Source organism: Megascapheus bottae, chromosome 4 (assembly GCF_031878675.1).
Source record: "Megascapheus bottae isolate mThoBot1 chromosome 4, mThoBot2.hap1, whole genome shotgun sequence".
NCBI classification, from domain to species: Eukaryota; Metazoa; Chordata; class Mammalia; order Rodentia; family Geomyidae; genus Megascapheus; species Megascapheus bottae.
The window spans coordinates 12763303-12789809 of NC_143512.1; the positions used below are offsets into that span (position 1 = coordinate 12763303).

General features: G+C 40.9%; 1 protein-coding gene across 2 annotated transcripts in view; it reads right to left on the reverse strand.

Annotated features, from left to right (window-relative positions):
- Window positions 1–25136, reverse strand: part of Ankhd1 (ankyrin repeat and KH domain containing 1) — a 135363-nt gene extending 110227 nt beyond the window's left edge. For both annotated transcript variants that reach the window (XM_090331395.1, XM_090331394.1), the window contains exon 1: window positions 24726–25136. In XM_090331395.1, coding sequence (XP_090187521.1) covers window positions 24726–25016 — 291 coding nt within the window. In that variant the 5' untranslated portion in view covers window positions 25017–25136. The remainder of the gene's footprint in view (window positions 1–24725) is intronic.
- Window positions 25137–26507: the final 1371 nt, after the last annotated feature.

Consider the following 26507-nt stretch of genomic DNA (forward strand, 5'->3'; position numbering starts at 1 on the left):
TACACTGAATGTGGTATCTCAGACTCCAACTGAACTGTAATCTAGATGATGTAAATAAAGTATGCAATGGATATAACTCATAAATATAATCTTAGAAGAGTAAATAAATTTCAATAGTTTACCCTTATTTTCTCATTCTTGACATGTTCATATTCCTGAAAAAGTATCTTTAAGAATACATTGACTGGGCACATGGCTTATACCTGTAATTCTAGTTACTTAGGAAGCTGAGATCTGAGGATCATCATTCAAAGCCAGCCCAGGGAATTAAAAAAGGAGACTCTTATCTCTAATTAGCCACCAGAAACCAGAAGTGGTGCTGTGCTGTGGCTCAGGGAATAGTGAGGTAGCCTTGAGTTGAAGAGCTCAGGGACAACACCCAGGCCAGAGTTCAAGCCCCACAACTGAAAAAAACAAAACAAAAAAGTATACAAACACTGGGGTATGGAGTATCTAAAAATTGTAGGGTATCTGCTAAGCAAGCTCAAGGCCCCAGTTCAAACCTCATTACTGGGGTTAGGAAGATGGCTTAGCGGTAGAATGCTTGCCTAGCATGCATGAAGCCCTGGATTCATATTTCTCAATAGCACATAAACAGGAAAAAAACAAAAAACAAAAAACAAGGATGTGGCACTGTGACTGTGACTCAAGTGGTAGAGTGCTAGTCTTAAGCAAAGAAGCTCAGGAACAGTACCCAGATCCTGAGTTCCTGCCTCAGAACTGGCAAAAAAAAAAAAAAGCCTAATGATAGAATGCTTGCTTAGCATGAAGCCCTGGGTTCGATTCCTTGGTACCACATGCATGGAAATAGCTTGGAGTGACACTGTGGCTCAAGTGGCAGAGCGTTACCCTTGAGCAAAAAGTGTCGAAGGACCGTGCCCAGACCATGATTTGAGCCCCAGGAACAGAAAAAAAAACAAAACAACAACAACAAAAAAAAACTTTGCAATTCCAAAGTCTAGCAAAAAGCTTAATAAGTAGAATTTAAATTAAAAAATCCTACCGGGGCCAGGCGTTTGGCTTAGTGGTAGGGTGCTTGCCTAGCATGCACAAAGACCAGGGTTCGATTCCTCAGTACCACATACACAGAAAAAAGGCAGAAGTGGTACTAAGGCTTAAGTGGGTAGAGAGCTAGCCTTGAGAAAGTCCAAAGACAATGCTCAGGCCTTGAGCCCAAGCCCAAGACTGGCAAAAAAAATTTTAAAAAATTAAAAAAAAATCCTACTCTTATCAGAATTCTTTTTTCCCTAAATCAGAATCCTTAAACACTCTAGCCTCTGAAAGATTTTTTTTTTTTTAATGTTGGGATAATGTAGAGGGGTTAATTACATTTGTCAGGTAGTAGGTGCATTACTTCTTGCACCCTTTCTCATGTTTTTGTCCTCATTTCCTCTGAAAGATTTTTGCTTTTTATGTAATTTTGTTGTAATTATAAGGTATTGCACAGAGAGGTTATAATTCCATAAGTCAGATAATGAATACAATTATTAGATAATTATTCTTCACTTTCCCTAAATCCCCATTCTGTCCTTGCTCACAAATTGTTTTGGTGCTGGAACTGGGGCTTGAACTCAGGGCCTCGGCACTGTCCCTGAGCTTCTCTTCTTCAAGGCTGGCACTCTACCCACTTGATCAGATCTCAGCCTTCTGAGTTACTAGCTTTACAGGAGTGAGCCATCAGTGCCTAGTATTTATTGAATACCATGACTGCTTTTGTTCATCCTTTATGACTCTATTTTACACCCTCCCTTTTATTCCCTAGAAAAACAAAACAAAAACAAACAACACCAACTATAACAACAAACATGTTTCTATTTCATGGAATTCATTCATTCATCCATTCATTCATTCATTTTTGCCAATCCTGGGGCTTGAACTCAGGGCCTGAGCTCTGTCCTTAGGCTTTCCTCAAGGCTAGCACTCTAACACTTCAGCCACAGCATCATTTCCAGCGTTTTCTATGTATGTGGTATCGAACCTGGGTCTTTGTGCATGCTAGGCAAGCACTCTACCACTAGGCTAGGCCAAATTCCCAGCCCCATGGAACTCATTATCAAAAATAGTATTTTAGATATTCCAAGTTCTACCTTCGGGCTTCTCCTCCTTTATTCTTTGTGTGTACATGAACAGAGGCTTGTATAAGTTATCATGTTCAGATGTGTTTTAGATCAAGCTTTCACATCTGAGAGAAAACATGCACTGCTTGTTTGTCTCTCTGAGCTTGGCTTGCCTCACTTAACATGATTTGTTCTAGGTCCATCCATTTTCCCACAGATTAAATATTATTGTTTCTAAGTGAAACTCCTTTGTGTATACCAACCACTATTGTAGGACATCTGGGCTGTTTCCATAACTTAGCTAATGTGAACAGCGCAGCAATAACCATGGATGTGCATGTCTTGGGTAGATAAATGCCCACGAAGCTAGATCATAGAAGTGTTATGTTTAGTTTTGCTTTTTGTTTTGGTTTTCTGTTTGTTTGTTTCCTTGCTTGCTTGTTTTTAAACCAGTGTTAAGGCTTGAACTCAGGGCCTGAGTACTGTTCCTGAGGTTTTTTTTCTTTTTCTTATTTTTTTTTTTTTTGCTCAAGGCTAGTGGTCTACCACTCAAGCCACAGCTCCACTTCTGGCTTTTTAGTATTTAACTGGACTTAAAGAGTCTCACGGAATTCCTTCCCTGCCATGACTGACATTAAACCTTGATCATCTCCCCACTTAACATTTAGTTTTTTGAGAAATCTCCAAATCCCCATCCAGAGTAGTTGTACTAGTTTACATTCATTCCCACCAAAAGTGCAGTACGGTTTCTTTTTCACACCGCATTTCCTGACATAATTGGTTATAGCTCAAAAATTCTTTTTTTTTTCTTTTTTGCTGGTCCTGGGGCTTGAACTCAATGCCTAGGAGCTGTCCTTAAGCTTTCTCAAGGCTAGCGCTCTACCACTTGAGCCACAGCACCACTTTCGGCTTTTTCTGTGTATGTGCTACCACGGCTTCGAGCATGCTAGGTAAGTACTCTATGGGTCCCAGACATAGAGCTCAAATTCTTGTTGACCAGTCTAACTGGGGTGAGATGGAATCTCAATGCTGTTTTGATTTGCACTTCCTTTATCCAGGGATGTTAAACATTTCCTCATGTGTTCATTTACCATTCTTACATCTTCTAAGTCTCTCTTTAGCTTCTTTGCTCATTTATTGATTAGGGTTTTTTTGGGGGGGGCACTTAATTTCTTGAGCTCCTTGTGTATTTTAGCTATTAGGTCTTTGTTGAATGTACTGCTGCTAGAGATCTTTCTAATTTAGTAACTCTTTCAAATTCAGGACATAGTTATATCCTTTGCTGAACAGAAACTTTTTATTTTTATATAATCCAGTTTGATGTATTCCCATTTGTTAAGTCTCTCTCCTATTTGCTGTGCCTCTGGATTCATTCCAAAAAGTTCCTGCCTATGCCTATAAATTCTAATGTTTCTCCCACTCCATCTTACAGTAGTTTCACAATTTCTAGCTTGATGTTGAAGTCTTTGATCCACTTTGAGTTGATACTGGTGTATGATGACAAACAAGGATCCAGTTTTAGTTTCCTGCATATGAATGTCCAGTTTTGCCAACAACAATTATGAAGAGGCTATCTTTTTTTTTTTTTTTTTTTTTTGCCAGTACTGGGGCTTGAACTCAGGGCCTGAGCACTGTCCTTGGGCTTTCTCAAGGCTAGAACTCTACCACTTGAGCCATAGCACCACTCCTGGCTTCTTTTTTTTTCTATATATGTGGTACCAAGGAATTGAGCCCGGGTCTTTGTGCACGCTAGGCAAGCACTCTACCACTAGGCCAAACTCCCAGCCCCAATTCTATTTTTTTTTTTTAGTGTATATTTTTGGCTACTTTGTCGAATATCAGATGATTGTTTAGTATATAGCTTTATTTTTGAGTCTTGTCTGTATCACTGATCTCTGGGCCTGTTTTTGTGCCAGGACCAAGCTGTGTTTTTCCTTTTCCTTGGCAACATTCAGCTTTGAACTTAGGGCCTTGTACTTGCTAGGCAGGCATTCTACTACTTAAGCCATACCTTCAACCTCTTAACCACATTTTTTAAAACAACTTTTATTATTATTATTATTAAGGTGTACAGAGGGTTGCCATTTCACAACTTAGTATATTTATTTGCTGGCCAAAGTCACCCTTTCCTTTGCATTCTGCTAGTTTCCTCCTTGCATCCCTGACCACAAGTTATATAAGTCATTTCCCACAAAGTGAATACTTGACAGCATGATTACATTTATTCATCCTTCACCCTTCCCTTTCTGTGTGCCCATTTTACTTCTCCTAAAAGAATAAAAGCAAAAACAAACATCATCACCACCAACACTACCAATAAAAAACATTGTTTCAACTTCCTGGAGTTTTCTTCAATAAACAATATTTTAAATGTTGAGATAAGTTATGCCTTTGTGTTCCTCCCCTAAGGGTATCCTCCTTTAGTCTATGAGTGACTTTCTAGAGTACAGCACAGATTATCATAGATTATTATATATCAGTAATTTTTTAAATTGAGCTTCCCTGTGAGAGAAAACATGTTCCATTTGTCTCTCAGTGCTTGGTTTACCTCACTTAGGATGATTTGTTCTAGGTCCATCCACTTCCCTGAAAAAGACATTATCTTATTCAAATAAGTAAGATTCCATTATGTATGTATACCACATTTTATTGATCAACTCAACAGTTGTAGGGCATCTGGGCTATTTCCATAGCTTAGCTATTGTGAATATTACAGCAATGAACATGGATACTAGTGTCTTTACTGACTTGTAGTGATCTGGGTAGACATCCAAGAGTTATATGACTGGGTCATAGGGAAGATCTAGGTTTTTTTTTTTGAGGAATCTCCAAATATCTTCCAGAGTGATTGTACCTAGTTTACATTCCCACTAAGTGCAACAGGGTTCCTTTTTTCCCACATGCCTAACGTTTGTTGTTTTTCAAATTCTTTATGTTAGCCAATCAAGCGGGTGAGATAGAACCTCAAAAGTTATTATGATTTGCATATGGCCCAGGGAAGTTGCGCATTTTCCCATGTCTTTGTTATTCTTACTTTTTCTGAGATGTCTCTTTTATGGCCCCTTTGACCATTTGTTGATTTCAACATTTCTTTTTTTTTGGTTGTGGGGCTTGAACTACAGGCCTGGGTGCTGTCCCTAAACTCTTCAGCTCAAGGGTACCATTTGAGCCTCAGCACCACTTCCAGTTTTCTGGTGGTTAACTGAAGATAAGAGTCTCATAGACTTTCATACAAGGGCTGGCTTTAAACTGCAATCCTCAGATCTTTAGGACTACAGGCGTGAGCCACTGGTACCCAGCTCAACCACATTTCTTAAGACAAGGTCTCACCACGTTACCGAGGCTGACCTGGAACTCAAGATCTTCCCAAGTGTTGAGATTATAGATATACAATCATATAATACTAATATGTAAGATATGAGTTCATGAAGAAGTCACTAAACTGACTTTCTTCTGTGGAGAAAGAGTGAATTTCAACAGGTCAATAACTAGTGGATAACAAAAACAGTATTAAGTACCAATGACAGAATATTATTCTGTTGGGAGGATAGGAATAGGCCAAATCTATCAGCTGAGTTATGGTCTTAAATAATGGTTTCTTCAAACTAAAAAGAAATAAATAATTTAAGTCTTTCTTTGTGACTTGTCAACTTTCAAGTAAAATAGGTACTTTAGAAATGGTATAGGCTTTCATTGTTCACAGTCAAAATGAATAGAAACCTAATGATTAAGATCATTTGGGCAGTGACATACAATATTTATTAATCACACAATTTCTATTCATCACACAAATGATTAAGACTGACTTGGGGAGCTGTAAGTTTGTCCTAGTGGTAGAGTGCTCACCTAGAACCTAAGACCTAGGTTCAATTCCTCAGTACCACATACATAGAAAAAGCTGGAAGTAAAAGCTGGAAGTAGTGCTGGGCTCAAGTGGCACAGCTCTAGCCTGAGAAAGCCTAAGGACAGTGTTTAGGCTCTGAGTTCAAGCCCCAGGACTGGCAAAAAAAAATGACGACTTGGTGTCTCAGGTAAATTGTATTACTTAATTTTTTAATTAAGACCTTATAAGCAGTTGCTAGAAGATGACAGCTGCAAAAACTATTTACCATTCTATATCTTGTTCATATTATTCCTACTGTCCTAAGAAAATGGAAATTCTAGCCATATTCTTCTTAGGAACTATAGTTTACAATAGATGTACTCAGACTACACCTATCCAAACCAACCATTTCCTCTTTTTTTTAAATGCCCTCTCAAACATATATCACCAGGCTTTGCCAGGGAGGAAACACACACAGAGAAACCACTAATAACTATGTCAACCCAATCTTCTAAAAATGACAGTAAACCTCAGATTTAATAATAGGAATTTCCAGTCATTTTTAGCATATACAGAAAAGAAACTTCAAAAACTACAGTGTTATTGGTGGAGTGGAAGAGAAGTAATTATTTTATATTTTGTATTTATTAAATAATCCCTATTTCACATCTGAAAACCAGATAAAGAGAATGAGAACATATCCTAGAACAGCCAAAACAATCCTGAAAAATAATTAAGTCAGAGAACTTCCCAATTTCAAAACTTACTACTAAAAGCTACAGTATAAAGTAGCATAAAAAGACAAATGAAGTGGCCCATGCCTGTAATCCTAGCAACTCAAGAGGCTGAGATCTGAGGATCCAAGTTCAAAGCCAGCCTGGGCACTAAGTCCATGAAACTCTTATCCCAATTAACCACCAAAAACTGGAAGTGGCACTGTGGCTCAAAGAGATAGGGTGGTAGCCTGGAGCTGAAGAGCTCAGGGACAGCGCCCATGCCCAGAGTTCAAGTCCCATGACCAAAACAAAAAAAAAGACAAAAAGAACAATAAGACAGAATATAAGACAATAAGACAGAATATAATCCAAAAATTAAACTTTTCAAATGATTTTTCAAGGAGCACCAAGGTACTTCAACAGGAAAATATATATAGTTGTTTCAACAAAAAATGCTAACAAAACTTGACTACCTGTAATCAAAAGGGTGGACTGCTACCTCACCTATTTAAAATTAGCTTTGTCAGGCACCAGATGCCTCATGCCTGCACTCAGGAGTTTTGAAATATGAGGATCATGGTTCAAAGCTACATCAGGCAAGAAAGTCTCTGAGACTCTTATCTCCCAATTAATCACCAAAAAGCTGGAAGCAGAGCCATAGCTCAAGTGGTTGAGTGCTATCCTAGAGTACAAACTTCAGGGACAGCACCCAGGCCCTGAGTTCAAGCCTAGACCCAACACCAAATACAAAAACCAAAACCTGGGGCTAGGAATGTGGCTTAGTGGGGGAGTACTCGCCTAGCAAGCATAAAATTCTGGGTTGGATGCCTCAGTACCACATAAACAGAAAAAAAGCCAAAAGTAGCACTGTGGCTCAAGTGGTAAAGCACTAGCTTTGAGCACAGAGGCTCAAGGACAGAGCCCAGGCCCTGAGTTAAAGCCCCAGCACCAACAAAAACAAAACCAAACCTCAAAACATATTAAAGATGTAAACGTAGGAGCTAAAACTACAACAATTTAGAAGCTAGCCAGGCACAGGTGTAATCCTGCTTAGGAGGTTGAGATTTGAAGATCATGGTTCAACACCAGCCTGGGCACATAAGTTCGAGACTCTTATCTCCAACTAACCACCAGAAAACTGGAAGCCTCACTGTGGCTCAAAGTGGCAAAGTGCTAGCCTTGAGCTGAAGAGTTTAGAGACAGCACTCAGGCCCTGAGTTCAAGCCTCACCACCACCACCAACAACAAATTTAGAAGACAATATTGCTGTAACATGGTACAGCTGTTGCAGTTCCCTATAAAGTTACCATATAGCATAGCAACAACCGTCCTAAGCATATACCCAAGGGAAGTGAAAATATATGCTAATGTTAGATGAAAGTCTATAACATTAATCATAATAACCAACTATACAACTAACCTAAGTATTATTAACTGAACAAAATACCATAAAATTATTTCAATGAAGTACTGATAAATGGTACCATATGTTAGAAACCCTGAAAATACTGCATAATTTTTTTTAAAAGCCAAACACAAAAGGCCATAAATGGTACTGTTCTGTTTATGTGCAAACCAGGTAAAAACCTGAAGACAGAAAGACCACATCCTATTCAAGCACAGTGGTGCACATTTATAATCCCAGCTACAATAATGGTACCCTATGAGAGAGAGAGAGACAAACACGTAGTATACTACTCTAGAAATGTACCCAGACCAGGCAACTGCAAAAAGACAGAAAGCAGACTGGTAATTACCAAGGACTAGAGAAAGGGGAGAATGGGAAATGACTGCTAATGAGTATAGGTTTTCTTTTTTTTTTTGCCCCCTGAGGGGGTGCCATGTTTTAAATGGATAGTGGTGATAGCCAAACAACATTTGAGTATACTTAAAACAAACACATTACATATTTAAAGAGTAATTTCTACAATTTGTGGATAAATTTCTACTTTAAAAATTGAGAACTTGAAAATACGTCAGAAAACACCATAATTTCATTTAGAAATTTTCTTTTTAAGTGTATGTGTTGGTTATGGGGCTTGAAGTCAAGTTGGGCACTGTTCCTGAGCTCTTCAGCTCTATCATTTAGAAATATTCACATTTTAATAAATATACTGTGGTCCTATAAATATACTGAAGTAGTTATGGATAAAGATGTACAACATCTACAACCTTCTTTCAAACGCTAGGAAAATAATGTTTCCTTATTTAAAAAAAGAAGGAGGAGGAGGAGGAAGAAGAGGAAGAAGAGGAAGAAGAAGAAGAAGAAGAAGAAGAAGAAGAAGAGGAGGAGGAGGAGGAGGAGGAGGAGGAGGAGGAGGAGGAGGAGGAGGAGGAAGAGGAAGAGGAAGAAGAAGAGGAAGAAGAAGAAAGGAACCAGGCACAGAAGAAGGAGGAGGAGGAGGAGGAGGAGGAGGAGAAGGAGAAGGAGAAGGAGAAGGAGAAGGAGAAGGAGAAGAAGAAGAAGGGAACCAGGCACAGTGGTGAATACCTGTAATCCCAGCTACTCTGGAGAGAGGAGAATTGCAAGTATGAGGCCAGCTTTTGCTACCTTGAAAGTCTTTGTCTCAAAACAAAGAATGAAAAAGGAAAGAGACAAAGAATGAAAAAGGAAAGAAAGGAATGGTTGTGTTCATTTATCTAGGTTCGGTCCATACTGCGTTAGCTTTTTTTTTTTTTTTGGTCGGTTGTGGGACTTGAACTCTGGGCCTGGGCACAGTCCCTGAGCTCTTCAGCTCAAGATTATCGTCCTACTCCTTGAGCCACAGTGCCATTTCCGGTTTTCTGGTGGCTAATTGGAGATAAGAGTCTCATGGACTTTAGTGCCCAGGCTGGCTTTGAACCTCGATCCTCAGATCTCAGCGTCCTAGTAGCTAAGATTACAGGCATGAGCCACTGTACCAAGCTGAGTTAGCGTTTCTGAGTTAGCGTTTCTAAAACTGAACTCATGTCTAACCAAGAGGGGGAGTGGGGGGGTTGGGGGGAGGGGGAGAAGAAAAATCCCTAGCCCAGCAGGGAGTGTTGCCTAGTGGCAGAGTGCCTGCCTCGCATGCATGAAACCTGGCACCTGGATTCGCTTCCTCGGTACCACATACCCAGAAAAAGCCAGAAGAGGTGCTGCGGCTCAAGCGGCAGAATGGTATCCTTGAGCAAAAAGTGTCCAAGGACACTTTTGTTTACCCAAGCACTGAGTTCAAGCCCCAGGACTGGCCAAAAAAAAAAAAAAATCCTAGCATTCAATCAATATATTAAGTTGTTGTTCGGTTTTTTGTTGTTGTTATTGTTTTTGTCTGTTGTGGGGCTTGAACTCAGGGCCTGGGCACTGTCCCTGAGCTTCTTTTGGTTAAGGCTAGCATTCTACTACTTGAGCCACAGTGCTACTTTCAGCCTTTTCTGTTTATATGGTGTTGTGGTATTGTGGAATCCAACTCAGGGCTTAATGCACGCTAGACAAGCACCCTACCACTAAGCCATATTCCTAGTTCCCTAAATGCTTTCGTAATATTGTCAAATTCAAGCTTACATAGGGCTTGTATTAAAACTTGTTCTTACCCCAATTGATCTACAGGCTCAACACAATGTCTAACAATTCCAAACAACATTTTGGCACAATCATATAAAGAGCAATGTTAAAATTCACATAAAATTTAAGAGACTCTGGGTCCAGGAATCAAGCCTAATAGAGTGCTCATCTAGCATGCATGAAGACCAGGGTTTGATTCCTCAGTATCACATACAGAGAAAAAGCTGGAAATGACACTGTGTCTTAACTGGTAGAGCTCTAGCCCTGAGAAAGCCCAATGATAGTGCAGTGCTCAGGCCCTGAGTTCAACCTCAGGACTGGCCAAAAATAAATAAATAAAGAGACAAATCTGTTTTTCTATCTTAATTCACTTTTCATATATAAATATTTCATATGGGGCCAGGAGTTTGGCCTAGTGGTAGAGTGCTTGCCTAGCATTCACGAACACCCGGGTTCGATTCCTCGGTACCACATACATAGAAAAAAGATGGAAATGGTGCTGAGGCTCAAGTGGTAGAGTTCTAGCCTTGAGAAAGTCCAAGGACAGTGCTCAGGCCCTGAACCCAAGCCCAAGACTGGCAAAAAAAAATATATATATATATACTTAGTAAGAAATGAATAAAATATCATAGTTATAATAAATAAATAAATATTTCATATGGATACATAGTCATGTATTATATAACAGTGGGGATAATTCTGAGAAATATGCCTTAGGAAATTTTCTTTTGTGTGAACATGATAGTATGTACTTATGTTAAGCCCAGCATATGCTATAGCTTATTACACACGGAGGCTGTTGTATGTAGCTATTGCTTTTAGGCTACAAACCTGTATAACATACACTGAACCGGGTAGGGTGGCTCATGCCACTAATCCTAGCTACTCAGGAGGCTGAGATCTAAGGATCACTGCTCAAAGCCAGCCCCAGCACTAGAAAGTCCCTGAGATTCTTATCTCTAATTAATCACTAGAAAACCAGAAGTAGTGCTGTGGCTCAAGGGGTAGGGCAATAGCTTTGAGCTGAAGAGCTCAGGGACAACACCCAGGCCAAGGAGTAGGGTGGTAGCCTTGAGCTGAAGAGCCCAGGGTTCAAGTCTCACAGCAGACAAAAATAAATAGAAACAAAAAAGAAAGAAAGAGGGCCTAGAGTTTGGCCTAGTGGTTAAAGTGCTTGCCTAGCATGCATGAAGACCCGGGTTCGATTCCTCGGTACCACATACATAGAAAAAAGCCGGGAAGTGGTGCTGAGGCTCAAGTGGTAGAGCTCTAGCCTTGAGAAAGTCCAAGGACAGTGCTCAAGCCCTGAGCCCAAGCCAAGGACTGGCAAAAAAAAAAAAAGAAAGAAAGAAAGAAAGAAAGAGAGGAAAGAGATGGGGGAAGGAAGGGTAGGAGGGAAGGAGGGAGGGAGGGGGGGAGGGAGGAAGGAAGGAAGGAAGGAAGGAAGGAAGGAAGGAAGGGAAGAAAGAGGGAAAGAGAGAGAAAGAGAGAGAGAGAGACTCAAAATGAATCAAAGGCATAAGTTTAAGAGGAAAAGTATAAAACTCTTAGGGAAGAACACTACTCAAGAGACTGAGTTCAAAACCAGCCAGGATAATGGCATTTGCAAGGAAGTAGATGAATCTAGAGGGAATCATGTTGAGTGAGACAAGTCAAGACCAAAGGAACAGAAGGGGCATGGTATCCTTAATATGTGACTATTAGATCCAAACAGTACAAGAGTAAGAACTCAGTATTTGCATACCCAATGCTATGGACATGGTATTGGAAATATAAACACAACTATACAGACATAAAAACCTATGACTCTATAGATATGATGATTTATTTCATAAAATAATATGTACCTACGATATACAAACCCTTAGCCTAATTTTGATTATGTTCTAAAAACTAAGTGCCAGTGATTGTATATAGAGATTCCCTTCCTGAACACTTGTTTGTTAAACATGTCATTTGAAATATGATGTAAAAATCAATGTTAATAAATTCTTTAATTAAAAAAAAACAGCCAGGGCACTAAAATCAGTGAGACTCTTACCTCCAATTAACCACCAGAAAACAAGAGGTGGTGCTGTGGCTCAAGGGGTAGGGCCGTAGCCTTGAGCTGAAGAGCTAAGGGATACTGCCCAGTCTGAGTTTAAGCCCCACTACAGACAAAACAAACATACATTTAGGCATGGCTCAAATGACAAAGCATTTGCTTAGCAAACACAAGGTGCCCTGAATGCAAACCTCAGTACCACTAACAAAAAACAAAAAATGTGCAAAGGATTTAGACAAAGATAAATGGCCAACAAGTACATAAAAAGATGTTTATCACTAATCATGAGGGAAATAAAAATTAAAGGTGTGAGATATTATTTCAAATTCATTAAAATAACGTCATTAAAAACAAAAACAAAAACAAAAAAACAGGCTAGGTGCCAGTGGTTTATGCCTATAATCCTAGCTATTTGGGAGGTTAAGAATGGGAAGATTGCAGTTTAAAGCCTCCAGACCCCTTCTCAACCCCCAACTAGAAATAGTGGCATTCTTAGTTACATGGAAGGCTGAAAATAGGAGGAACTTGGTACTAGGCCAGTTTGGAAAGAAAACTAAATGCCTGAGCTCCATAGGGAGAAGGGGAACATGATAGCACATGCATGTGATCCAAAGTAACACCATAAAGCCTAAAAAGGTAGATCCCGGCTCCAGCATATGCCCAGGTAGGAAGTGATACTCTCTCCTAAAAATAAAAAATGAAAAAAAAAGGGTGAGAGGGGAGGGACTAGAGGCTTGGTTTAGCAGTATCACACTAGCCTAGCAAGCAAATAGTAGTAGTAATATGCAAGTAAATGTTGGCTAGAGCATGAAAAAACTTAGTTTTGCTGATAGGAAGATAAAATTGTACAGCTGCTATAGAAGACAGTATAATTACAAATACACAAAACAACTCATGTAGCTGGGCAAAGGTGGCTCATGCCTGTAATCCTAGCTACTCAGGAAGCTAAAATCTGAGGATTGTGGTTTGAAGCCAGCCCAGACAGTAAAGTCCATGACACTCTATCTCCAATTAACTACCCAAAAAGCCAAAAGTGAAGCTGTGGCTTGTGTGGTAGAGCACACGCCTTGAGAACAAAGTTCAGGAACAGGACTCTAGCCCAGAGTTCAAACCCCAAAGACTGGCATCAAAAAAAAAAAAAAAAGGTAGCAAAACAATACTCCTATGGCTATATATACAAAAAAAAATGGGGGAAAAAAGAGTGGAATACAAGATCTCACATACATATTTATACATCTGTGTTGTTAGCAGCATTACTTACAACAAACAAAAACAGCCAATACGCTGGCCTGAGCCTATAATCCCAGCACTGGGGAGGCTGAACAGAAAGAAATCTGAGTTTAAGACTAGCCTGAATGGCGAGGGAGGACCAACCGAGTGCAAATGGCTATACTGCCAAAACTGATATACAAATTCAACGCAATCCCCATCAAAATCCCAAAGACATTCTTTACTGAAATAGAAGATACAATCCAAAGGTTCATATGAAACAAGAAAAGACCTAGAAGAGCCAAAACATTTCTAGGCAAAAAGAGCAATGCAGGTGGTATTACAATAACAGACTTCAAACTCTACTATAGAGCCATAATAACAAAAACCGCTTGGTATTGACACAAAAACAGACCAGAAGATCAGTGGAACAGAATAGAAGATCCAGAAATAGAACCACATACCTATAGTCAACTTGTATTTGACAAAGGAGCCAAAGATGTACAGTGGAACAAACATAGCCTATTCAATTATTGGTGCTGGCAAAACTGGGCAGCCACCTGCAGAAAACTAAAAATTGACCCTAGCCTTTCGCCATGCACAAGCATTAACTCAAAGTGGATCAAAGACCTCAACATCAGACCGGAAACCATGAAACTGCTACATGATAAAGTAGGAGAAACACTGGAACTCATAGGCACAGGCAAAAGATTCCTGAACAAAATCCCAGGGTCACAACAGATTGGAAAGAGACTCAATAAATGGGACTACCTAAAAATAAAGTTCCTGTACAGATAAAAACATAGTCGCAAAAGTAGAGAGACAGCCAACCAACTGGGAAAAGATATTCACCAACAATATATCTGACAAATGCTTGATATCCAGTATCTACAGGGAACTCAAGAAACTAATTCCCCCCAAACCCAATAAACCATTCACTAAATGGGCAAGGGAACTAAAGAGAGACTTATCAGAAGAAGAGATTAAAATGGCAGAAAAGCATATAAGAGAATGTTCATCATCCATGGTCATAAAGGAAAGGCAAATAAAAACAACCCTAAGATACCACCTTACCCCAACAAGAATGGCCAAGATTTTGAACTCAGACAATGACAGATGCTGACAAGGTTGTGGAGAAAAAGGAACCCTACTGCACTGCTGGTGAGATTGTAAACTAGTTCAACCACTCTGGAAAGTAGTGTGGAAGTTTCTTAAAGAACTGAAAATTGACCTTCCTTATATCCCGCCATACCACTCCTGGGCATCTATCCTGAACACCATAACCCAAGATATGATAAGGACATCTGCTCAGCTATGTTCATCTCTGCACTATTCACAATAGCCAGGTGATGGAAACAATCCAGATGCCCTACTGCAGCTGAATAGATACAAAAAAATGTGATACACACACACACACACACACACACACACACACACACACACAATGGAATTCTACATAGCCAACAGACAAGATAAAATAATGGCATTTGCAGGGAAGTGGATGAATCTAGAGCAAATCATCAAGACCAAAAGAACAAAAGGCGCCTGGTATCCTTAATATGTGGCTATTAAATTCAAACAGTACAAGAGCAAGGACTCAATATTTGCATACCCAATGCTATGGACATGGTCCTGGAAATATAAACACAACTACATAGACATAAAAACTTATGACTCTATAGACATAATGTTTTATTACATAGATTAATATGTATCTATGACATACAAACCCTCAGCCTAATTTTGATTATGTTCTAAAATCTAATCTTGTATATAGATTCCTTCTTGAACACTTGTTAAACACATCATTTGAAATATGATGTAAAAATCAATGTTAATAAATTATTTCATTAAAAAATGAATAAAATGTCTGAACTTTCCAAGATCAACTACAAAATTACCTTAGAATATTACTCAGCCTACACCCCCTGGCACTCAAAAGTATACCTTCTTACTATGCTGATTGGCTATCGCCAATTTATTAAAAATACAAAGGTTTTCTAACAAAGTCAAGTATGGATTATATACTATTTAAGCTACTGATTTAGTTCTTTTATATAAGGCATCAGAAAAAAAGATAGCAAGATGATTTCAGAAGTAATGGTAAGTATAATAGGAATCAGATGACTTTTTTTTCTAGTTCTTTTTTTTTTTTTTGCCAGTCATGAGCTTGAGCTCAGGGCCTGAGCACTGTCCTTGGACTTTCTCAAGGTTAGAGCTCTACCACTTGAGCCTCAGCACCATCTCTGGCTTTTTTCTATGTATGGGGTACCAAGGAATTGAACCCGGGTCTTTGTGCATGCTAGGCAAGCACTCTACCACTAGGCCAAACTCCCGGCCCTTTTTTTTCTAGTTCTAATATGCATTCAGCAGTGCAATGAAGCTTTACCCTGCTTTCTTATAAAGTTTTCAACTTGGTATTTTTCATGTACAGATTCTTCTGTTCCTGTGTTAGTACTAGGGTTTTGAATTCAGTCCTTCATGCATGTCAGGTAAGTACAATAACCTCAGGTTTTTTTTATGTGTTTTTGTTGTTGTTTTGTTTTGCCAGTCCTGGTCTTGAGCTCAGGGCCTGAGCACTGTCCTTGGACTTTCTCAAGGCTAGAGCTCTACCACTTGAGCCTCAACACCACTTTCAGCTTTTTTTTTTCCTCTGTATGTGGTATGGAGGAATCAAACCTGGGTCTTCGTGCATGCTAGGCAAGCACTCTAACACTAGGCCAAACTCCCAGCCCAGGTTTTTGGGTGTTTTTTCTGTTTTGTTTTGTTTGGGATTTTTTTTAAGACAGGGTCTTACCATGTAATTGAAGCTAGCCTGGAACTTGCTAACCAAGGCTAGCTAGTCTCTAACTCATAACCCTCTTGCTTCAATTTTCTAAGTGCTAATGGCAAGTATCATTACAACCATGCTCTATATTCACAGTTACTTTCTAAATTCCTTTTGTTAAAGTAGGAAAAGGTTAGCTCCAAAATTTAAAAAAAAAAAAAATTGGGGGGTGGGGAAATCACCTTGTCTTGACTTTTTCTTCACTTTAGATTTGTGAAAGCTTTAACAGGGACTATGCAGTAATTCTGGGTTTTTTGTTTTGTAACCAAAAACTGTTTCTTAATGGGAAGAAATAAGACAGCATAAGCCCTGAATTCTGTACTGGCTACTAATCCTAGTTTTACCAAGCACTAGTCATTTGAGTCTTGTTTCTTTGCTTAGAATTATTGTCATTACTCTGAGTCTTCATTTATATATCTATAAAAATGTAGATAGGAAGTGGTGCTGTGGCTCAAGTGGCAGAGCGCTAGCCTTGAGGAAGAAGCCGAGGACACTGCTCAGGCCCTGAGTTCAAGCCCCAAGACTGGCCAAAAAAAAATTTTTTTAATTAAATATTGGGCTGGGATGTAGCTCAGTGGCAAAGCACTTGCCTACCAAGTGCAATGTCCTGGGTTCGATCCCCAGTACCAAAAAAGACCAAAAAAAAAAAAAAATGTAGATAATACTTACCTCAAAGGAGTGTTGGAATCATTAGATAAAATAATGACAGAATCTAGTATGTTACTAGCATATAGTACACATTCAATATATGATAGCAGTTACCTAAAAGGAGATGAGACAGGATTATTACTAAGATTCCATGACTCTATATAAACAAGCAACAGGAGAAGGCAAAGTGATCAAATATTAATATTTCCTTTAACTCTGGTTTTCTTCAAGATCACACAGAAAAAAAAAGGTAGATGTAATTGTTTTTCTTGTTTGCCAACTCTAAATAAGACTTTTTAAAAACCACTTTACGAGGTGACTCACACCTGTAATCCTAGCTACTAGGGAGGCTGAGATCTGAGGATCAAGGTTCAAAGCCAGCCCGAGCAATAGAAAGTCTGTGAGATTTTTATCTCCAATTAATCACTAGAAAACCGAAAGTGATGCTGTGGCTCAAGGGATAGGGTGGTAGCCTTGAGCTGAAGAGCTCAGGTACAGCGCCCAGGCACAGAGTTCAATCCCCATGACCCACCAAAAAAGAGAAAAAGAAACTTTGCTTTCCTTTAGCAATATATTTATCTTAACTGTCACTGAATGAGGAAGCCAGAAGATTTTCAGTAGTCCATCATCTTTTTGTTACCAGACAGTCTCAGAAAGGAATATTAAATTTATTTCCATGCTTCAATTTTGTTTTTATTTTACACATTGCTAGAAATTGAAACCATAGTCTTGTACATTTTTTTTAGGGGGGGGGGGGTAGAAAGGGATCAGTCCTGGGGCTTGAATTCAGGGCCTAGGCACTGTCCCTGAGCTTCTTTTGCTCAAGACTAGCAATCTACCCCTCAAGCCATAGTGCCATTTCTGGCCTTTTCTGTTTATGTGATACTGAGGAATCAAACCCAGGGTTTCATGCATGCTAGGCAAGCACTCTACCACTAGATCACATTCCCAGCAACCATTCTACCACTAAGCAACCATTTACCACTAAACCACACCTTCCTTCTATTTTTCAAAAATGTAAGCACTTCACAAACTTGCCATTTAGAATCTCACACAAAGACAGGAGCCACTGGCTATAGCAAGTTCAATGCCAGCCTGGGTAGAAATTGGACTCCATCTCCAAAATAACCAGCAAAAAGTAGGGTTGGGGGGTCAGAAGTTTGGCCTAGTGGTAGAGTGCTTGCTTAGCATGCAGGAAAACCAGTGTTTAACTCCTTGGTACCACATACATAGAAAAAACTGAAACTGGTACTATGGCTCTAGTGGTAGAGCTCTAGCCTTGAGAAAGCCCAAGGACAGTGCTCAGGCCCTGAGTTCAAGCACCAGGACTGGCAAAAAAAAAAAAGTAGGATTGGAGGTATGGCTCTAGTGATAGTGCATCAGCCTAGCAAGTACTAGACTCTAAATATGAACTCCAAAGTAACACACACAGAACCCCTCACATGAATACCTTTTGTGTGACAAGAGGGGTGAAAAATATATAGATATATACACATATATAAAATATTTTATACATAATAAATAATATAATATATAAAATTTTATATGCATACATATATTTATATGACTCAGTAATAAAGAGTCTTTTAACAAGTGGGAGGCCTTGAGTTGAATCCCTACCAGCACATACACACAAAAATATTTTCATCGGGGCTGGGAATATGGCCTAGCAGGATGGTGCTTGCTTAGCATGCACGAAGCCCTGGGTTTGATTCCTCAGTAGGACATGCACAGAAAAAGCTAAAAGTGGTGTGGATGCTCAAGTGATAGAGCACTAGCCTTGAAAAAGCCCAAGGACAGTGCCCAGGCCCTGAATTCAAGCCCCAGAACTGGCAAAAGTAATAATAATAATAATAAATAATAATAATAATAATTTCATAAAGAAATTTTAAAGATAGCTAGGAGCCAAGTACAGTAGCTCACGCCTGTAATCCTAGCTACTCAGAAGGCTGAGATCTGAGGATCACAGTTCAAAACCAGTCCAGGCAAAAAAGTCCTCATGAGACTCTTATCTACAATTAACCACTCAAAACCCAGAAGTGTAGCTGTGGCTCCAAATGGTAGAATACTAGCCTTAAGCAAAAGAGCTCAGGCACAGCACCCAAGCTCTGAGTTCAAGTCCTGCAATTGAACCCTCCCCCACAAAAATAAAAGTATATATGAGATTAAAAGCATAGAAGGCTGGATATATTACAGCCAGAATGGAATTGAGACTAGAAGACTGAGTCAGTAGGATCCAGAGTTCAAAGCCAGGCTGGGCTACAGACAGATTGAGATTGTCTTAAAAAAAAGACTTCCTTATCCACCCTTATATTGTTTTGATTTGTAGACTATAAATGTTATCACTCATTGAAAATGTGTTAAATAATAGCAACCAAAAAAAAAAAAACAACAAACCAACCAGAAAACATCAAAATGAAGTTTGTGCCAAGTTGATACTCTTATAGTATGTAACAAATTGTTACAGTAGTTACAGTAATAACATGTAACTTTTTCTTAAACATTTTTAAAACACTCCAAATGTTTCAAAAGCCTGCTCAACAGAATATAGTTATATTTCCTATTTTGTGTCTATTGGAAATTTATAGACCCCTTCTAACTTGAACAAACTGAAAGTCTCCATATAACACCTTTTTGAAAAATAACTGTGTTTTTAAGTTATCCAAAAATGGTAAATTTACCATAGAAAATTTACAGCAGTACACACTGCTTTTACATTAAACTGTCTTTCTCTCTTGTTCAGGTTGAGTTAAAGCCCCAAGATACTATTAAAAGCGGTGACTCAACTTGTTTACCTGAAGTTTGAATATAGAGTATTTGTGACAAAATTGCTATGCTTGACAAGAACAGTCTCTAGAGAAGCCTCTGGACCAACTAAGAGTGATTTTGTTCCCACGAGACATACTTTAAGGTCTGAAGAACTTGGGACTATCACAATTTGGCATTGTTCTAATGGCTAGTGGTTATGGCCCAGAGATGTTGCTAATGCCTAGGGAAAAAAAAAACTCTCATAAGAAGGAAATATCCAGCTCAAAATGTTAATAAATTACTACTCAGAAACCCTGCACATATGTACAGATCATAAATAACCCTAAAGAAAATTACACAGCTCCTTTGCTACTGTAGAAACATCAGAGTGAAATATCTGGGCTTTTGACTGTAAAAGTAATTTCAAGAAGGAAAAATAGCTCTACAAAGCTTTTGCTATGATTTCAAGCTGTATTCAATTTATTTTATGTAACTGCAAATATGGAACATTCTCAAAAAAAAAGAAACCTAAGTAAAATACAAAGCTAAGCTTTGCTAATTTGATCTCTAAAGTATATATACTAAGCCTGTACACAAGCATACATGAATTTATATATAAGCCTAGGGAATTTGCTGACAGAAAATATTTAGTACCAGCTATCTTGAGAAGTAAGTGTTAAAGGGTTGGATGGGATGGGAAAAGGACTTCCACTTTCTATCTTGCCTCTACCATCTATTTCAATTTTTCACCATCACGTTATACTAGTTTTATAATAATTTTTTAAAGTGTCACACATATATACCATGTACTATATGCATATTTACATGATAAAAAAAATTAAAATCATAGGTCTCACAATGTCTTTTCTTCCAACTTGCCTTTTTTTTTTCTTTGTGAGTCATGGAGCTTGAACTTGGCTTGGGCTTGGTTCCTTAGCTCTTCAGCTCAAGGCCACCTCCCTACCCTCCAGCCAAGCCCCACTTCCCATTTTCTTTCTTTTTTTTTTTTTTTTTTTTTGCCAGTCCTGGCTTGAGCTCAGGGCCTGAGCACTGTCCTTGGACTTGCTCAAGGCTAGAGCTCTACCACTTGAGCCTCAACACTACTTCTGGCTTTTTTTCTATGTATGTGGTACCGAGGAATCGAACCTGGGTCTTCATGCATGCTAGGCAAGCACTTTAACCACTAGGCCAAACTCCCGGTCCCCCACTTCCCATTTTCTAGAAGTTAATTGGAAATAAAAGTCTCAGGTTCTTGGGCCAGGAGTTTGGCCTAGCGGTAGAATGCTTGTCTAGCATGCACGAAGACCTGGGTTCAATTCCTTGGTACAACATATATAGAAAAAAGCTGGTAGTGGTACTGTGGCTCAAGTGTTAGAGTTCTACCCTTGAGAAAGCCCAAGGACAGTGCTTAGGCCTTGAGCTCAAGGCCCAGGACTGGCAAAGAAAAAAAAAAAAAGTCTTAGGTTCTTTTGTGCTCGGGCTGGCTTTGAACTTTGGTCCCTAGATCTCAGCCTCCTGAGTAACTAGGATTTCAGGCATGAGCCACCACACCCAGCTTCCAACTTGCTTTTCAAAAATAAGACTAGGGGCCGGGAGTTTAGCCTAGTAGTTGAGTGCTTGCCTAGCATGCACGAAGACCTGGGTTCGATTCCTCAGTACCACATACATAGAAAAAAGCCAAAAGTGGTGCTGAAGCTCAAGTGGTAGAGCTCTAGCCTTGAGAAAGTCCAAGGACAGTGCTCAGGCCCAGGACTGGCAAAAATAAATGAATAAATAAATAAATAAATAAATAAATAAAACTACTAAAATTAACGCTTAAAAACTGAATTTTGGAAGGGAATTTTTTCATATTTTTTATTGTAATTAATAAAAGGGTTACATGATATTTGCCAGATAGAAGGTGCATTAATTCACATACATTGATACCCTTTCACATGTCTTGGTACCCATTACCCTCCCCCCCACCCACCACCAACCCCCCTGGAAGGGAATTTTTAACATGATTTCTATTTTGAATAATCTTTTTTTTTTTTTGGCCAGTCCTGGGACTTTAACTCAGAGCCTGAGCACTGTCCTTGGGCTAAAATTCTTCCACGTGAGCCACAATACCATTTCCAGCTTTTTTCTATGTATGTGGTACTGAGAAATCCAACCCAGGACTTTGTGCATGCTAGGCAAGCACTCAATCACTAGGCCAAACCCCCAGCCCAGAAAGAATCATGCTGTTCATATGCCTAAAGAAATTCAATTCAAAACAGGCATTTGTCCCAAAGTTTAAAACAACAGAGATCAATATTTCTAGTATATTTATTTTAAATATGCTAAAACAACTTTTTCTCAAGTTAAAAGGTGTTTTGTCTTGACCAACAAAGAAATTCATTAGTATTTACTTTTCTTAGTCATTTCTCTCCTGATCCTGTCCATTGAGGAAGAAGAGACTCTTCACTCTAAAACTACAACCAAAGCCCAGCCAAGTGGCTCACATCCGTAATCCCAGCTACTCAGAAGGCTGAGATCTGAAGATGACAGTTCTAAGCCAGCCCCACAGGAAAAGTCTGAGAGACTCATCTCCAATTAACCACCAGAAAATGAAAGTGGCACTGTAGCTCAATGTGGTAAGCTGAACGGCATGCCCAGAGTTCAAGCCCCATGACTGACAAATAAAAAAAAAAAACAGGTTAGAGATATGGCTCAAATGGTAAAGCATAAGCCAAGCCAAGTGAATTCAAACCCCAGTACAAAAAAAAAAAAGCTAGGTGTAGTGGCTCACGCCTGTAACCCTAGCTACTCAAGAAGCTGAGATATGAAGATCTCAATTCAAAGCCAGCCCCAGCACCATAAACGTTGGGACTCTGATCTCTAATAAATCACTAGGAAACAGGAAATGGGGCTGTGGTTCAAGGAGTAGGGTGGTAAACTTGAGCTGAAGAGCTCAGGGATAGTACCCAGGCCCAGAGTTCAAGCCCCCAAAAGTAAAAGAAAACAACAACAACAACAAAATAAAAGCTTGAGGTTAATACAATCTTCTTTTGGTACAAAAAAAAAAGTACACTAAAATGTAAGGTTAAATACTAACTGGATATAAGAACGATAAATATATGACTGCTACGTTAAAAGTTGAAAAATAACCACAAAAGGTATAAATTGTGCTCACAGTTTTGCCCATTATACACATACAGTTTAATGATTCCAAATGAGGTGAGAGGAGAGAGAGACACAGAGTGAAAGAGAGCAACAGAGAATAGGGACTGATGATTTTTTTTTATTTGAGACAATTAGTACTTCTTGGAAAAATTAAATACTAATATATTGTATATATAGCTCACTCATGACAATTATGTAAAACTGGCCCCCCAAAATCAAGAGGACTCCCTTGGTTTAGGCCACTTTCCCCCTTGCAAGTTTCAAACAAAAACACTAATCTTTCTGGATAAAAGTCTAGGTTCATCTCACAACAAGTTTCTCTGATAGGAAGAAGCCTTCCACAAATCTGAGTCAGAGAGCTCCTGACTCTCCCTGTAATTCCTATTCAAATAAAATTTGTGTCCCACCTTGAATTAGAAGTTACTTCTCTTACAGTGAAATTCACAGTTATAGGCATTCAAAAGATTCTACCCCCTTTATAATCTAACCACTTTTTTTTCCAAAACAAAATGTTGGGGGTCAGAAGATAGGAAAGTCTGAACTGTTCAGACCTAGGAAGACAAAACAGTACACCATTCTGCAACCCACATTACATATTTATTTCAAATTCAAGATTTAGTAAACAATGAGAAAGTCCTGCACTTTTGCACCAAGACCAGAGGTTGAAGTAATTGGCCATCAGGGATAAACCAGACACCTTAGAACCAAAACAGGAAAGGAAAAAAAAAAAAACAAACACAAAAAACTTTGAGCAGTTAAAACAATCACAGAGGGCAGGGAATTTCGGCCTAGTGGTAGAGTGCTTGCCTAGCTTGCAGGAAAACCCGGGTTCAATTCCTCGGTACCACATACATAGAAAAAAGCTGGGAGTGGTGCTGTGGCTCAAATGGTAGAGCCTTGAGAAAGCCCAAGGACAGTGCTCAGGCCCTAAGTTCAGTCCCCATGACTGGCAAAAAAAAGCCCCAAACAAACAAACAAACAAAAACAATGATCAAAGGACGTTACTAAACCTTAGCCATAGGTAAGGGGGAAAGTATGTGTATCAATGTGTGTGTATACAGTATATACAAAACATACATTGTATACACTCATGCATATACACTGCATAAAATTAACTCTGTATAATCCCTCTTTTTTCTTAAAGACGAAAAGGATGATGCCTAACACCGAAGGTGACTCAGATCTAAAGTTGAGTACAGGTCATTACACATATGAGAGTTAAACCAAGAACTGATCATTTACCTTCCTCTCTGCAAAAGAAAAGGTGTCCATAGGGTGGCTCACTTTCTCCAAAGCCTAAAAACCTCGAGAGCTCAATTATCCAGCTATTTCAAAACTGAGAGCTGAAACTTCCTTTTCCTGTCTAACTTCACCAAATGTCCCAGGAGCTACAGTCACGTGATGTTTCAGAGTTTAAAAAAAAAAAAACCACACACACACACACTAAGAGCACCTTAAAACTCATCTGCCTCACACTACAGAGAGAAAAACAAGCTCTACTCAAATACGTAGGCAAGGTATTTATGTAAGGCGGAGGCAAATAAATGCATCTTTCCATTTAGGAGTGAGGCATACAGTGTGTTAAAAAAAAAAAAAATGAGCTACCTCTCAGTGTCCGTCCCTATCTGTCTCTCTCAGTACCACGGGCAGGGACTCTGGCAAGACCCCGCCCTCCCCCAGTTCCAAAGCGGGTGGGCGGGAGGGAGCCCGAGTAGTCCCGGTTCCCGCGCGAAGCGCAGAGACCACAGAGCTCTCTATTGTGGGTCTTACAGGACGGTGACGGGAACCCGTCCCGCTGCGGGCGCCGGCTGCCGAGTGAGCTGAGCATTCACTAGGCCCGCACGGCTGCCAGTGCCGCCATGGAGCCCATCGCTGTCACGGAACGACTGCACCCGGAAAGCGCGAGGGTGGCCCCAAGCCGTGTGCTCGCCCCAAGAGAGTTCACGCCACCCGGGGTGTGAGAAGTGGTGGGTACAGGGACCGTACCTCGGACACCTCGTCCTCGTCGCTGCCAGAGGCACCACCTCCCGTCCTCAGTACGGCAGCCGCCAACTTGAAATCCAGCGCTGCGTCTCCTCCTCCAGCACCGCCGCCGCCACCGCCGCCACCGACTCCCGGCGCGGACCCGGCCTCCCCAAAGAGCCTCACAGTACGGATCCCCAACCCGACCCCTCCCGGCGGAGGCGGCTCCGAGGCCCCGGCTGGGGCGGATCGGGGAGCCACCGAGTCCAAGTCCTCCTCGAAGGAGCTGCCTCCGCCTCCGCCGTCAGTCAGCATGGTTCGCACGCGGAGCCGGAGATGCTGTGGAGATACTCGCGGCCACCGCAGCTGCTGATCCCGGGAAAGGAGAGGAACAGCAGGAGGAAGAAGCTTCTCCTCTCCCCCCTCCCCCCTGTCCCAGCAGCGCCACTAACTTCTCACTGCCTAACCTGCTGCCTCCCGCCCCTCCGACTCTCCACTGGCTGCTACTCCCCGGCGGCTGTAGATCATTGGCCAGGGTGACCTGTCGCTCAGGCGCCCCGTCACGCGCCGCTCGCTGGCTCGCGGCCCTCAAGCTGCGTTGACCCGCGCAGGCCTAGGCGGTTGCGAACACCCGCCTTCTGCTCTCTACAAGTAGACTTCCGGTCTTTTTCTATCTCTATTGGTCAACCTCTCTGACTATCCCTTCACGACCTTAAAGTGGATTAGCTGGCCTTCTGGTCAGTCACAGTGACCCCTAGCAATGGGAAACCCCATTGGTGCCGTAAAGTGTCGGTCACTTGGTCATAGGACGTCGCGTAGTACGATTGGCGGGTGCGGATACTACTCATCCCGCCCGTATCTGAGGTGACGGGGAAAAGGCCGGGGAATTTCCACTTCTGCGTAAAATGAAAGTCTGAAATGACAACCCACAGGAATTAATAAAATTTAAGTAGGCTTAGCCCCACGCTCAGTGAGCCTTGCACTTCAAGGAGGTGAGAGGAGCCTAGGGAACGCAGATCCCACCTGTAGCTCCTAGCCAAGCGACACGAATGTGGCCGGAAGTAGCTGCACGGGGATTGGAGGAAAGAAGCAATCAGTCTCAGCGAGGCTCCACCTTCCGGCTCCGGCCTGGTTGGTGGATGGTGGTGTCAGTCATCGTAGCAGTTGCCACCTCCGGGACAGGTGAGGTTGCTCAACGCGCCCAGCATTGCACACGGCCTGTTTGGGCGGGAGTTGCGGGGGGGTAGGAGGGGGAACCTGAGCGGTGAGGGGGCGTGAAAGGGGCTGGGCTGATCCTGCTGGGCGCCTCCCGCCTTTCCAAGTGGTGCTGTGGCAACCCGGAGTGCATCTTGGGATGACCGCCCTGAGGCCACCAGTCCCGCCTGTGTGCGGGGACGAGTCTGGGCGCGCTGTCGGGAGTGCTGGCCCCCTCGGGACTGCGTTCTCTTGCTGGTGGAAGGCGGCCGACCCGCAGGCTGGACAGCGCCATTCCTGAAGGTCGAACGGCGCGTGGAACCCGACCTTAGGGCTGAACGCAGCTAAGAGAGCATTTGCCAGGGGGTCAGGGGGCTGTCATTTTGGGGGTCCTGGTGCCCTCTTAACGTGCTGGGTGATCCTGGCGCGTGTAACCTTAATCCCTGTAAAATGGGAATGATGCTAGCACCTTCTTGTTTGGGTGCTTGCTATAAAGTACTAATATACTAGGCTTAGCAAAGTGCCAAACTTACCGGAAAGACTTGGGGGGTTGTTTTTTAGTTACTGCCACCTCTCCCTTCTGCTAGCCAATCTAGTTCTAGCCAGGTGTCG